The following is a 15,224-nucleotide window of genomic DNA, read 5'->3' as shown; positions in this document are numbered from 1 at the left end:
GCTTCCATTGTGGGATATTTGAGTAAATCTGTTTCCAAAGACTGTTTGAGGATAATATCCATTAGCTGCTCCAAACAGAAAGCAATGCACCTGGATTAATGCTTAAATGTTGATTGCTCCATTTTTGTATTAATAAGCTTGAGACTTCTTGGCCATACTTGATGTGTAATTTGGGTAGTTTGTTATGTCAACTGAAGCCTGCACTTTACCGGTATATGGATTTTAGCATACATTTAATGTATCAGTGGCTTTAATTATTCCTGTATTTCAGTAAGCAAACCATATCAGGTTTCTGATGGCACAGCATGAATCTGTTCCACCCTAATTTGCAAGTAACAACATTCTGTGAATCAATATTAATGTATGCTGTCATTAAAAAAATGCTTCACTTGTAAATGAGTTACTTAACCGAAACAGAATTTTGTGTTTGCTTTTACACCTAAATTATGTTGAATGTACTGTTTAACCTCAGTAATATAATCAGTCATGTTACAGCAGCAAATGTTACATTTCCACACAGACTGATCCATGTAAGTGTAGAGTGGAGCTGTTCGGCCTCACGTCGGGCCAGTATGGGCTTGTTTTAGCGTCTCTCAGCTCTCAGCTTCCATGCTGCATGTCACTGCCTGAACATGATGACAGCCCTCTTCCAAAACCTCTTTCACACCTGGGCGCTGACCTGTTAAGGGGTTGTTTATATCAAATCACATACCACAATAAGTGATGATGACAGCTTGTCTTCAAGGTCAAAATGTTTTACTTGTTGCAAAACATGACAGCTGGATGTTTTGGTTTTCTGCCTCAATCGCATCAACAAAAACTAGGTATAAGTTCAGTCATCACTCTATGTATCATAGTGTTATCACTAAGCCTGAGTTGGCCTTGGGAGGAAGAAGGTCAAACTCTATTTGTAATTGATTGTGCCTCTGATTAAATGAGTTTTTAGAGCTGTGAAAATACTGTTAGCATGATTCTTGTAACTCTCTCTTTCTGTACAGTCCATACGGTCACCTCTTCTTCCTGTATAGCGAGTTGAGTGTTGGGAATGATTGTTTTCACACTGAGCTGCTGGAAATGACACGCATGTGACAAACAATGGCTGCATTATACCAATAGTGAATATGAGTGCAGGGAGGAAAGTGTTCTTCTGTTATAGATAGAGTATAATATCACACATTGGCAGTGTAGTCACTGAAGAAAGAACCATCACTGCAATCTACAGTGAATGAGAGGTTTGTCACTTTGCATTAATAACCCATAACGTTTGTTTTTGCCATCATTTAATGACATATCTTTTTTCATGAAAATAGAAATGAATAGGCTTGCTTATAGAAAACTTGCTGTAAAAACAGTTTTTCAGTGTAGTATCATTCTGTGCCTTTAGGTGGCAGTAACAGCATTCATACACTGTTGTATTTGGACCTTTTACCTCTGAATAGAGCTCTCAAAATGCTGTGTGGTGGTGGTGGTGGGGGGTCTATGTGTGGGCATATGATCGGCTACTTTCTGCCTGCGGCTGCAATGAGATAAGAAATTAAATTATCTCTATGATTGTTTTTAATTGTTAATGTTCACCTGTGGCTGTGTTCTTGTGCACTGTGCAGCAATTTGTCATTTACTTTCCTAAAAAAAGAAATTGCATTTAATTTACCAGAGATAAATTCAATGCGATCAGTTGTGTGATGCACTGATAGCTTGATTAAGCAAGTTTTTTTAATGAGATTACCTGTGTTGTGTATAGTGAAGCCAAAACACAGTTGGCAGGGGTGAGAGGGTGACTGCAGGCCCTCGGGGCTTGGCTCTGCTTCAGGCCATCTCTGCTGGTGCTGCAGCAGAGGTAGAAAGGCACTGCTTAATTAGTAACATCTATTAATGATAAACTGAACCCACCACGTGTGTGTGTGTGTGTGTGTGTGTGTGTGTGTGTGTGTGTGTGTCTTGTACTTATTCTGCGCCTTGGTTGTCCACTACAAAGAAAAGGAAGCGGTACCCCTCAGGAAAATGGGACATTTTCTTCTTCTGGGATAAATAAACCATCCCAAAATACCAAGTTAAAGGAAGAGGATGTGGCCCCTGTTGTATTTGGTTTGTACCATTTTGAGAGGGACAGGATAACCTGGTGTCAACTCAGGGTCAAAGATAGACTTAAGTTTAGTCCTTGCATGAAAAAAATCCTATACAATCCACTTTGTTTTCTGTTGTGTTATGTGAGAAATATCTTAGGTTTGTAATGTAAACTTGGCATCTAAAATGTGAAGTATTTGGCTTATTAAAATTCCAGGCCTATCTTTGTAGCTCATCCACATGTGTAACTTCATGCACATAACTTTTCTTTCAAACAAATTCTTGACAAATTAATTAAAACTTTTAGTCTAGGAAACGGCATACTTAACATTCTTAAAAAAAACACTAGGCTTAATAGAACACCTTGGCTTTGTGCTCCTTCAATAAAAGATTTTTACTTCTTTCATTATGTTGTTCAACTTTGAAGTATGTCAGCATAACTATGATTAAAAAATCCACAGAACTCTCTAGTGTTCTAGAGTTTTGATTGAGTTTGAAGGACTCGACTTGAGAGAGAGAGAGGCAGCTTTTGTTATGGCAGTGTACACACACACACACACACACACACACACACACACACACACACACACACACACACACACACACACACACACACACACACACACACACACACACACACACTCATCAGTAGGAAACAGCCACTTCCTTTTTGGAGTACCCGGAGTGTTCCAGCTGGGAGCCATGCTTGTTTTATCTCCCTACACTGCTGGATATGTGGATAATGTCACTGTGGTGCAGAGCATTATGGCCTCTCTCTAGACAAACACACACACCCTGCAGAGCACCACAGCAGACCCTGGGCATGGAAACATGGCCAGCTGTGGACGTGACCTTCATCCTAGAGAGGCTCCTCAGATGAGATGCCAACTCCTCTTAAACTCCACTCTACTTCTCAGAGCCACGCAGTGACATTTCTGTATTTGTTGTGTGAAGGATTGTCCACTCCTTAGTGTGAAAGGGGAAACTCAAGCTGACCATTCTCTGTCCACATGTGCTGGCTTTGATGTTAATTCGGCTCCTCCCACCACTTGCTGCTAACAGCTTGAAATTGCTGTATTAGTACAAGTGGTGTTATTTGGTGATGATGTCCATATGCAGCAGATGGTGTGATTGTGGCCAGTGACTCCAGAGGCCTGTACTACGAAGCAGGATTTGGCGTTAGCGAGCTAACTTCAGGTTCAACCCAGGATTTTCTGTATCACGACGGTGGATCACTTGTTATCGGGTTCACTCGCCGTGGTAACTCATGCTGAACACCTAACCTGGTCGGGAGCAGGTTATGTTGGAGATTAGAGATCAACCGGTGTAAAAGCCCCGCCTACTGACCAATCAATACTCGATTGATAACTGCGTCACCGTTCTTAGAAGATCAGGCGGAGAGAAAAAAAAAAAAAAAAAAAAAAAAAAAAAAAAGAGAGAGAGGTGCGCTCATAAAAGTTAAAACATTTAGAGTCCGACAACCCCGTTAACATTCACTGATGGGTATCTTTATGAAAGATATAGATTTTAAGAGGAGTGAATTACATATAGGCTATTGTCGGCTTCTTCAGCCGTGTGTTGCCAATACGCACATCAGTTAGAATTATGTTTTTGATATTTTTTTTATTTTCTCTCACGATCGCTTACCTCTGCCAGGGTTTCAACTGAAATAAATAGCTAAAGCAACGACAGTTCATGAAAAGCAAAAGTGTAATTATGGTCAGATCTTTTGCCTGACTGATGGGGAAGTGTGTTTGTGTTCTTCATATTTATGTAGAATTATAGTTTGCTCTTCTTGTTTAAAATATGCGGCTCTAGTAGATGTTTGCGATTGGTCGTGCTGTGCAAACACCGCCTCTTTTATGTGAACGCGCGCACCACTGGATTGGGAAACCCTGAGTTGACTTAACTAGTTGATAACCAGCGTCGTGATACAGCTTATGCGGGACCGTGGTTGTTAGGTTAGGTGAAGCCGGATAACTGAAAGAGATCCAGGGCTTGTTGATCTTGCTTCGTAGTGCAGGCCTCTGGTGAAGAAGAGCAACAGTTGATGTTTCTAAGGTTGTCAGAGTTAGTATTGACTGAGAAATCAAACCATGGGATCTGACATCAATGCTAAAATAACACATATCAGTCAGAAAACGCACGAGTCAAATGTACCTACATTTTAGTGGAATAGAGAGCAGAACCTGATAAAACACTGTATATTTGAAAAGCCTGTGTATCAGGAGAAAAATACTGTTATTTTATTTAAATGGCACATGATAAAAATAAGAGGACCAATGATTAAAAGTTGATTAATTCATTCAAGAAAATGAATCAACTATTTTGATCATGGGTGATCTTTTAAGTTCTTTTTATTAAACAAAAATCATTTTGATATCACTGTAAGCTGAATCTATGGTTTTTGGACAAAATATGACATTTGCAAAAGATATTTGAAGTGATGATGGTTATTGAGTTTAGTTATATAAGTCAATATGATTTGAAGGGAGATTGTTTTAAATCCTCATAAATTCACAATAAGTACTCTGATTGTGTGTCAACACTATTCAAATGATTAAATACTGTAACTTTAATACCAACCTCTGAATAAAACCTTTAATCCGATATTGAGGAAATTGTTTTAACTTGCATATCTCACCTCTCGTGTCTTAATTTGAAGCTGTAAACATTCAGCAAAATTGTCAGTTATACTGTGAAATGCATTGTGGGGTTCATATACACTATAGCAGGAAGTGTAGCTCACTGCAGGGAGTGAAGCCTTGCTGTAACAGCAGCAGCAGTGATCCATGCAGCTCCACACACCCAGCAGAGTTTCAGACCAGCTCTTATCTCCTCTGCAGCTGGTGCAGATTTGAGCAGAGCTTCCACATCCCACAGAAGATGTTCACACTTGAACATCCACAGATAGACAGCCCCCTCAAGATTTAGTATGACTGACACAGTCTAACTGTGTACGGCTGGAGGCTACAGAACCACTTCATTTGTCAGTTACAGACATGCATAGGATAGATCCTCAAGCTGTCCAGGGGCACTGAAATGTGAACCGTGTCAGGCAGGAATATATACTATATTATATTGATTATACTGAGTCACAGCCAACTGGAGATGTCAAACTGTTTCTAAAGTAAAGGATATTTTTACTTTCCTAACAGCATTTGACATGAAGAGGTTTGTTGCAGACAATGTTTCTTGAAGTGCAGTAGAAAGAAATTCTGCTTCACCTAATGACTCAGCAATCCTGTCTGACCTTAATAATTCATCACCAGTAGAGTATATTGTAAGCATATTGCAGAATACAGCACATGAACTCAAGCAAACATGGGGGACATCAAACTTTCTTTTGGTATCATGCCCTTTTTTCAGTTTTAAATGGAAAGGAACAGGAAAGATGGGAGTGACAGGGCTGGATCCCAACCCAGGACTTGGTATTTACATGGTTGGCTGATCCAACAGTATGCTTCCTGATTAATTCCTCCTAATTGTGACAGAGCTGCCTGTGCCACTGCATAATTTAGCTTTTTAGTCGCAGCCACCCCATGCTCGTTCAGCTTTTGTGATTAGATGATAAAGTCTGTATCTCCTCACAATGCTGTAGCTCCTCAAGGGCATTCCCCTAACAATACATTTAATTTAAAGCCCACAGTCTTGAATCACAAATTTGCTTTGGAGGGCTTAATTTCTATTGGGATGTCAGGAAAAATATATATATATATATATATATATATATTTTCCTATAATGTATGTATAATATAAGCTTAATATTAGCCTCAATGAATAAGTATACATGCATATAACAATCCACATTTTCAGGTCATAGTGGCCTAGTGGTTAAGTTCATACCATATAAAAGCCACATCCCACATTTGATTCCAGCTTAAGACCTGCATACTCTCTATTTCTCCCAGTGTTTCCTATCTGTATCTCTACTGTATCTATCAAGGCACAATACTAAAAACAATAAAAACATGGTTTATGATACAACAAGTGCTGCAAACTTAAATTACATTCATTGTTTTTCCCATGTATAGGAAATCCCAGGTTTACGAAATCCCATAAAACACCCTCAAATCAGTATTGTCACAGCCTCATTGCATTATTGCAGACATGTCTTTACAGGCAAAAGAAGAATCTCTGTCCTCAGGGCAAACTATTTATGATCACCAGCTGTGACACTACAAATTATTTGTCATATTTTGAATTTTATTAGTTTATTTGTCAGGGACCATGCACAGTTCAGGCCCTGTACCAGAGTTAGCTATACAGCTAATTTACATCTGTGGTCCCTGGGCAAGGGAGATAAAAGGACAATATAGACAATATAGACTATACAGACAATACTATCAAAACAGATCAAAACTTAACAAACAACATGTGGCAAGCATTACTCAAAATACAAATATACATTCCATGTTAAAAAAAAGGTCAATGATCACATACTTGTAGTCGGGCGCATCATTGTCCACTTTGTCCACTGCTCCTTATACTTAGGATGGGTTTAATGCAGTAATAGAATTTCACTACATTGTACTCGGGCGGGTTCTACATTGAATGACGCCCATTGAAAAATATATTTTGCTCAGCATATCTGTGTTGTTGTATTTGTCAGAATTGCCCCTTGACCACCTGGTCTGGTTTGGACTATTTTTCCTGTAATGTATGTATAATATAAGCTTAATATTAACCTCAATGAATAAGGATACATGCATATAACAATCTACCGTTTTTCAGGTCTTAGTGGCCTTTTGGTTAAGTTCATACCATATAAAAGCCACATCCCACATTTGATTCCAGCTTAAGACCTGCATACTCTCTATTTCTCCCAGTGTTTCCTATCTGTATCTCTACTGTATCTATCAAGGCACAATACTAAAAACAATAAAAACATGGTTTATGATACAACAAGTGCTGCAAACTTAAATTACATTCATCGTTTTTCCCATGTATAGGAAATCCCAGGTTTACGAAATCCCATACAACACCCTCAAATCAGTATTGTCACAGCCTCATTGCATTATTGCAGACATGTCTTTACAGGCAAAAGAAGAATCTCTGTCCTCAGGGCAAACTATTTATGATCACCAGCTGTGACACTACAAATTATTTGTCATATTTTGAATTTTATTAGTTTATTTGTCAGGGACCATGCACAGTTCAGGCCCTGTACCAGAGTTAGCTATACAGCTAATTTACATCTGTGGTCCCTGGGCAAGGGAGATAAAAGGACAATATAGACAATATAGACTATACAGACAATACTATCAAAACAGATCAAAACTTAACAAACAACATGTGGCAAGCATTACTCAAAATACAAATATACATTCCATGTTAAAAAAAAGGTCAATGATCACATACTTGTAGTCGTGCATCATTGTCCACTTTGTCCACTGCTCCTTATACTTAGGATGGGTTTAATGCAGTAATAGAATTTCACTACATTGTACTCAGGGGCGGTTCTACATTGAATGACGCCCCGTATTGAAAAATATATTTTGCTCAGCATATCTGTGTTGTTGTATTTGTCAGAATTGCCCCTTGACCACCTGGTCTGGTTTGGACTATTTTTCCTGTAATGTATGTATAATATAAGCTTAATATTAACCTCAATGAATAAGGATACATGCATATAACAATCCACGTTTTCAGGTCTTAGTGGCCTTTTGGTTAAGTTCATACCATATAAAAGCCACATCCCACATTTGATTCCAGCTTAAGACCTGCATACTCTCTATTTCTCCCAGTGTTTCCTATCTGTATCTCTACTGTATCTATCAAGGCACAATACTAAAAACAATAAAAACATGGTTTATGATACAACAAGTGCTGCAAACTTAAATTACATTCATCGTTTTTCCCATGTATAGGAAATCCCAGGTTTACGAAATCCCATACAACACCCTCAAATCAGTATTGTCACAGCCTCATTGCATTATTGCAGACATGTCTTTACAGGCAAAAGAATAATCTCTGTCCTCAGGGCAAACTATTTATGATCACCAGCTGTGACACTACAAATTATTTGTCATATTTTGTATTTTATTAGTTTATTTGTCAGGGACCATGCACAGTTCAGGCCCTGTACCAGAGTTAGCTATACAGCTAATTTACATCTGTGGTCCCTGGGCAAGGGAGATAAAAGGACAATATAGACAATATAGACAATACAGACAATACTATCAAAACAGATCAAAACTTAACAAACAACATGTGACAAGCATTACTCAAAATACAAATATACATTCCATGTTAAAAAAAAGGTCAATGATCACATACTTGTAGTCGTGCATCATTGTCCACTTTGTCCACTGCTCCTTATACTTAGGATGGGTTTAATGCAGTAATAGAATTTCACTACATTGTACTCAGGGGCGGTTCTACATTGAATGACGCCCCGTATTGAAAAATATATTTTGCTCAGCATATCTGTGTTGTTGTATTTGTCAGAATTGCCCCTTGACCACCTGGTCTGGTTTGGACTATTTTCTTCCTGTAATGTATGTATAATATAAGCTTAATATTAATCTCAATGAATAAGGATACATGCATATAACAATCCACGTTTTCAGGTCTTAGTGGCCTTTTGGTTAAGTTCATACCATATAAAAGCCACATCCCACATTTGATTCCAGCTTAAGACCTGCATACTCTCTATTTCTCCCAGTGTTTCCCATCTGTATCTCTACTGTATCTATCAAGGCACAATACTAAAAACAATAAAAACATGGTTTATGATACAACAAGTGCTGCAAACTTAAATTACATTCATCGTTTTTCCCATGTGTAGGAAATCGCAGGTTTACGAAATCCCACACAACACCCTCGCATCAGTATTGTCACAGCCTCATTGCATTATTGCAGACATGTCTTTACAGGCAAAAGAAGAATCTCTGTCCTCAGGGCAAACTATTTATCTAATTCTATCTATCTAATTAATCTGCCCTGGCATTTTGGCCCACCACATAAGCTGACTGACAGACAGACAGACAGACAGACAGACATATTTTTATTGATCCCAAAAAAATTGGAAATACCAGTGTTGCAGCAGCACAATATCACACACAGCACACACAGAATATAAATGAAATAATAGGATACAATACACATGACATAATAATAGGATAGAATATAAGAACAAATAATTTAAAATACATACAAGTTGGGAATAAAGCTGTACAACTGTTTAACTAGCATTGATAAAGATGTACCCGTCCTTGCGCTCCCCTTAATATGTATACCAACTCCTACTCCTAAAACTACTAACGCCATGTAACGAGTAAGCAAGAATCAGTGAGAGTTGACACATTAAATACTTCAACAAAGTGCCATTTATTAATACACTAAAACTGTATACTCCTAATAAATCATAAAACAAGCTATATATATATATATATATATATATATATATATATAGCTTGTTTTATGATTATCATTTCAAGAGGCCCTGTGCTATAATTTGAAGAGGTCTATCATGAGTTTTTGTCTGCCAATGCAGATAAAAAAGCTACAATTGATGTGCATGATGTGCAAGTATGCCTACTTTTTTATTGTTGTAGTGTTATCATTAACAGTTTGTCCACCACTCAGTTTTATCAAGGGGTTAAGGGTTTTAAGGGGAGTTGTGCTTACCGCAGGTTGTAGCTCACTCCCTCATCTCTGTCCCTCTCCTCCTGAGTCTCCTCCCCACTGTGCATATGCCACTGCTGCCGACACCACTATCATCGGCCACGGGAGCTGATGAAGGTCTTGCTACTGCCGAAAACATGTCTTTTCGCTTTTTTCTTTTATTTAAGCCGCTTGGGTAACTTTGTTTCATTTTGGTGTTTAGACCATTGACATAAAAGAAAGATTTAGACTCGTCTTGGTCTTGATCCGTCTCTGTGTACTTCCCATGTCTCTTGTCACTTTGTGTTTATCTTTCGCGCCGCGGCGCACTGTTACGGACTAGTCCATTTCATTGGGAAAGTAGGGGGTGTTGACCTCTCTCAGCAAGCAGGGCGCCTGCAGCTGCTGGGGGCGCTGATCTGCCTATTCCCCACACAGTGAAATTATAGAAAACAGAAGAACGCTTCGCGGCGCAGAGGATTTATTTTTTTTAATTTTTTTTTAAGTTCTCGTGCCGCCCCCCATGTGACATGAAAAAATGCCCGGTTCGCCCGTGCCAAAAACCGCCACTGATTGTACTGTGTGTATGTGACGATTAAGAATAAAATTTGATCCTTTGATCTTGCTCCCGTTTAGGATGGGATCCTCTAGGTGACAGTTATAACTGGCAGCAATAATTGACAGCTGGTGTTCCAAAAAAGTATAATTGTTTTTAAGAGAACAAATAATTTTAGTTTTCTGTCTGACTTTATTAATTTCTATTTTGTATCAATGGGGAATAGATTTGCCACTATGTTGCCAGTGCCACATATGTCCATGTTATTTAAACTAAGTGTAATGCCCAAATGTGTATTTGCCTTGTGAGTGTAATCTTTTAGTTTAGTTAGTTAGAGTAACAAGACTTAATTAAGGCAGCAGGCGCCTGTTGTTAAGGCGGGCCCCCCCAAAAAGGCGGGGAAACCCCCACAAAAAAAAAAAAAACCCCCCCCCCACCCCCCCCAAAAGAAAAAAAAAAAAAAAATTTTTTTTTTCTCTCCCTTATTTTCTTCTTTTATATAAAAAAAAAATACTCTCTCCCCCCCTTTTCTCCCCCCCTTTAAAACCAAAAAAAAAAAAAAAAACAAAAAACCCACTTTCTAATGATTTACATTGTAGCACAGTTAACTTTATATACACTGTACAATATGTAATATTGTGTGTAATACTGGCAGCTAGCGGTTAAAATAGTTACTGCACTACCAATTCAAAATACTGGAGAGTCGTTTCCCCCCCCCTCCTGCCCAGACTCGAAGTTCACGGGGGTTGCCAGGCTGAGACCGCAGCATTCACAACAATGTTGCTAGACACTTTTCTCACATAGCCAGACATTACTCCACAGCACAGCGGAGTAGCTAACGGTAGATGCTGGCTATATTGACAGTCACGCGGAGCTCTGTAACCAACTGACAGACACACTTTTTCGGCTTAAAATTACAGTATGAACCGCTAAAAACACAACAACCTCACTGTCCTCTCCACACGCCAGTCAGGCACACTTCCTCGGCTTAGAATTACAATACGAAACGCTAAAAATACCACTAGCTACCTTACCGACGGAACACACTTCATTGGCTTAGAATTATGGCAAAAATCGCTAAACACACTGCAAACTCACAGTCCTTTCTTTCCGATTTACAGCCCCCCTCTCGTGGCTTAAAATAACTCACCGTTGTCGGCTCCAGCCGCTGATGAGGCTACACGCTGTAAACAGCCGTGGGCTGCTTGCCTGGTTCTCCGGTAACGTTAACAGGTAGCAGGGTTAGCATGGCGGCGTTAGCCAGGACCAGTCGGGATTGTTTTTTGTTTTTTCTCAATTGTTTTTGCGAGTAACCAACTCGGGTACTCTAGCTATATAATTCAATGTGAGAACACAAATGTTGAAATGACAAAAAATGCCCGTCCCTAGTAGCTGTGATAAATTAGCCTGAAGCTAATGCTTACCGGTTCAGGAGAAAATAAGACAACTCTGCGTCCTTTTGGGCTCTAAGCTGTCTCCATCTTTCAAATACATCTCCATTATTTACCAGGGGGTTGTTATGTCTCTGGTCACGCAACTGTTAGAAACATCCTGTTTGTTTGTTTGCTGCTTTCATGGCTGTACTAACGTTACAGCTGTAGCGCGCTGGGTTTACGTTTTTACAGGTATATCTGGCAACCCGGCCTGGCTGTCAAACTGGGCCGTTGATAACAACACACAGATCAAAACATAAACATAAATTCCGTCACGGAATGTAAATTTCAAAAAGAAAAAATACTGAAATTAGCATTGTTGTCAGAAAAGATAGTATTTCAGTTTAACATGTTTCCTTAATATCTGATGAGGCATTGGTGTCATTTTTGGATGTATTACAGTACAAATATTACATATTGGACCTTTAAGTTACACTAAAGATGCTGAGACATTTGCATGTATGCAGGCACACCCATACAAACACATTAACACACACGCACATGTCAGTCTGGAGAAGCGAAGTGATCCCTTACATCATGATGGTGCACTTAGCCATAAATGCATGCACACATTTCTGCCTGCTGCTGTGTTAATATTTCAGTAGTGCTTGACACACTGAACTACATTCAAGTGTACGATGAGATGAGCTGCGTAGGAAAGGAGAGAGAGAGAGAGAGAGAGAGAGAGAGAGAGAACTTTGATTATGCCTATCAATCTGTTAGGAAATACATCTTCTCTTTGGTTTATCCATTTTTAGATCCAGTCTCCACCCCTCTGTCACTGCAAAGAGGGATTATATAAAATAACAAGAAACACTGCATTCATAAATCCCCTTTTTGAGGCTGTGTAGGCAGGAAGTAAGGTTTTCTTTAACTTAAACTTGCTTTTTTGGACACTGAGTGCAGATTACATCAGTGAGGCTTTCTTCTCTTGTTTCAACGAAGTGAATACATGACGAAGTGACTGGAACTATCCATCACCTCTCGCGCATGGATTCTCAACGTCCCGGCTGCTGCCCGGTCTTTGAGACACAGCTGTTGTCTGTTTTTTTTTTAATCACTACACGCAGTTCACAACACACGGTTAGTTGGCAGGGTTAACACTACACACAGTGAAATTATGTGTCCTGTTTTTATTTCATGCATACTATCTGCTTTGAGTGAGTGATTCTATGGGCTGAGCTATTATCACAGAGCTGTTTGTTTTGGAGAAGAGTTGTCAGGCGAAGTGGAAGAGAGCGTGTCACGGAGGATAATGGGAGCCATGCGAGTAAAACTGTTATAGCACTTTTTTTTTAATAGTTTAATGAGCTTAAAATTGCACATTTTTGAAAAGCTGGTTATTTATTAATTATAAATTATTATTGAAATGTAATACATAGTGTATTTGTGTAGTGTGTGTAGTAGTTTTCTGTTGCACAACTAAAACAACTTTTGAACGTACACATGTTCCACCAAAACAGGTTCCCTCCAGAGGCTATTTTGTAGTGGCACCGGGGCTCCGTCCGGCGCTTAACGCCGCCCATGACGATTGTGATTGGTTTAAAGAGATGGCAATAAACCGCAGCATGTTTCTCTCCCATCCCGCTGTGTGGACTAGCCAGACCCTCCTCCGCGGCGCTGTGGAGGAGGGTCTGACAATGCGAGACTAGTGAGTGTGTGTCTTGCAGCTGCAGGAAGGGAAGAAGCAGTGATAAATAAACCAAGATGAACACTGCCCTGTTTTCTTGTCTTCCCCCCCTTTTCCTCATAATTAGAGGGTGAAACATGGGCAACCACAGCCGGTCGATAGCATGTATGTATCTGTGTAGGTTTGTCAAATGTCTTTTACAGTTGTAACCCACGGGTTGATTTATATGTTGTGTTTTGTAAGAAGGAATATGTTATGTTTTTCAAGATGGCTTCTTATCAACATATTTCCTGCTTTTATCTTTATTTCTCTTATTGCAGTCCTAAAACATTTTAATCAAAGGCCACGCTAGCGGATGAATCATTGCCTGGCGTTTCAAAAGCCTGGGTATTATCAAATGTTGTCGTTCCACTTCCAATGTATCTGTGTACTTGGCAGAACAGCCAGCTTGTGATCAAACGGCAGCTTATCTTTAATAGAAAAAAAACCTCCCTGTTTGATGTCTTGGCCCAAAAGGTTTAAATCCTCCCATGTCCTTGGTATGTTTTGTAAACAGAGATTTCTTTGACGCTCGAGTCAGGTCACAGGATTTTCATGTCGTTGCTGTAACCATAACTTTTCTGATTATTTAATTTTTTATGTTCTATGTGTTGTCTGAAGACATTTTTCTAATCATACAGTAAGAATTTTCTATTGCAACCTAGGCTGCTTACTGCTGCATATTGTATGCCATCCATTCAATGTGATTCATCCATTTGTTCTGCCAGTGGCTCTGGTTTCTCTGCTGAACTAAATAAGCATTCAGCCATATTGCTGTTTGCCTGACCATGGAATCAGACTCTCCCTCTGGATATAAGACCGCATTTATTGTAACCCATTTATTTCACAATTATTCATCCAGCTCCCTAAAGGAGTCTTATTTTGTGGAGTAAAAATGAAAGGGATTAATTCATTTCATGTGCAGTCAAATCTACAATATGCATATGTGGAAATGAAAAGAATGAAGTTAGGAAAGCATTAAGAAATGCACATAGTGGCTCAAGAGGAGAACGAGCAAGTGAGACAGATGCACATGCCAGCTCGCGTTGCACCGAAGCTCAGCATTGGTTGAAGCTGCAGCAGAGCTCACATAGCATCCTTTATCCCCCCCATCCCTCGCTCTCTGCTCACTCACTCACTCACTCACTCACTGTATCTCGTCTGCTGACTGAGGTATTCCTACAAGCACCGACTGGGGCAGCTGGGAGTTACAGTGTGACTCTCTATGTGCATACATTTATCCTCCTGCCGTCCTCCTTGGCTCTCCTCTCTTGATCTTTTTTTGCCTGGACGCCAGCGCTCTCTCCTCGGGTCAGGAGCTGTGGATTTGCGGGTCAGAGTTAGAGATCATGGACCAGGGTGGAGCAGGGGACGATCAAGGAAACTGGGTCACTGGCAGGCTCTCCTGACTGATGCCTGTTTGGACCTGGAGGAATGGGGTGCACCACCAGCACCGTTGTGGTTGAAGGGCTGCGTACGGTCTTAGAGAGGAACTGTAGTGGCTACATCTGTAAGGGAGCAGCTGAGCCCATAGGGCCATCTGAGGCTGAGCGAGCGCTGAGTCGGAGAGAGTCGCGGGTATTTCCAACACCGAGAGTACTTAAGGTGTGTGTGTGTGTGTGTGTGTGTGTGTGTGTGTGTGTGTGTGTGTGTGTGTGTGTGTGTGTGTGTGTGTGTGTGTGTGTGTGTGTGTGTGTGTGTGTGTGTGTGTGTGTGTGTGTGTTGATCCAATATATATATATATATAGTATTGTGCTGTTCATTACAATCGTATAACATTGATTTGTTTTGTCTATGAAATATCAGAAAAAATACCAATCACAAGCACCCAGAGTCAAAGGTAACATATTTAAGTTTCTTGTTTTCAGATATTACATTACATTACATGTCATTT

At 39.7% G+C, this 15,224-nt stretch overlaps 1 protein-coding gene across 14 annotated transcripts in view; it reads left to right on the top strand.

The window, feature by feature from the left end:
* Positions 1–15,224, top strand: part of LOC120569811 (dedicator of cytokinesis protein 9-like) — an 89,375-nt gene that overhangs the window by 15,055 nt on the left and 59,096 nt on the right. For 7 of the 14 annotated variants that reach the window (XM_039817929.1, XM_039817922.1, XM_039817919.1 and 4 more), the window contains exon 1: positions 14,481–14,935. The exons of 3 other annotated variants lie outside the window; for them this stretch is intronic. In XM_039817929.1, the coding sequence (XP_039673863.1) occupies positions 14,765–14,935 (171 nt within the window). In that variant the 5' untranslated portion in view covers positions 14,481–14,764. Of the gene's footprint in view, positions 1–14,479; positions 14,936–15,224 lie in introns of those variants that run through there. 4 more of the 14 variants (XM_039817914.1, XM_039817913.1, XM_039817918.1 and 1 more) reach the window with 1 other exon arrangement.

The sequence above is a fragment of the Perca fluviatilis genome, chromosome 12 (genome assembly GCF_010015445.1).
Source record: "Perca fluviatilis chromosome 12, GENO_Pfluv_1.0, whole genome shotgun sequence".
Lineage (NCBI taxonomy): Eukaryota > Metazoa > Chordata > Actinopteri > Perciformes > Percidae > Perca > Perca fluviatilis.
This window is presented reverse-complemented; position numbering and strand designations above follow the sequence as displayed.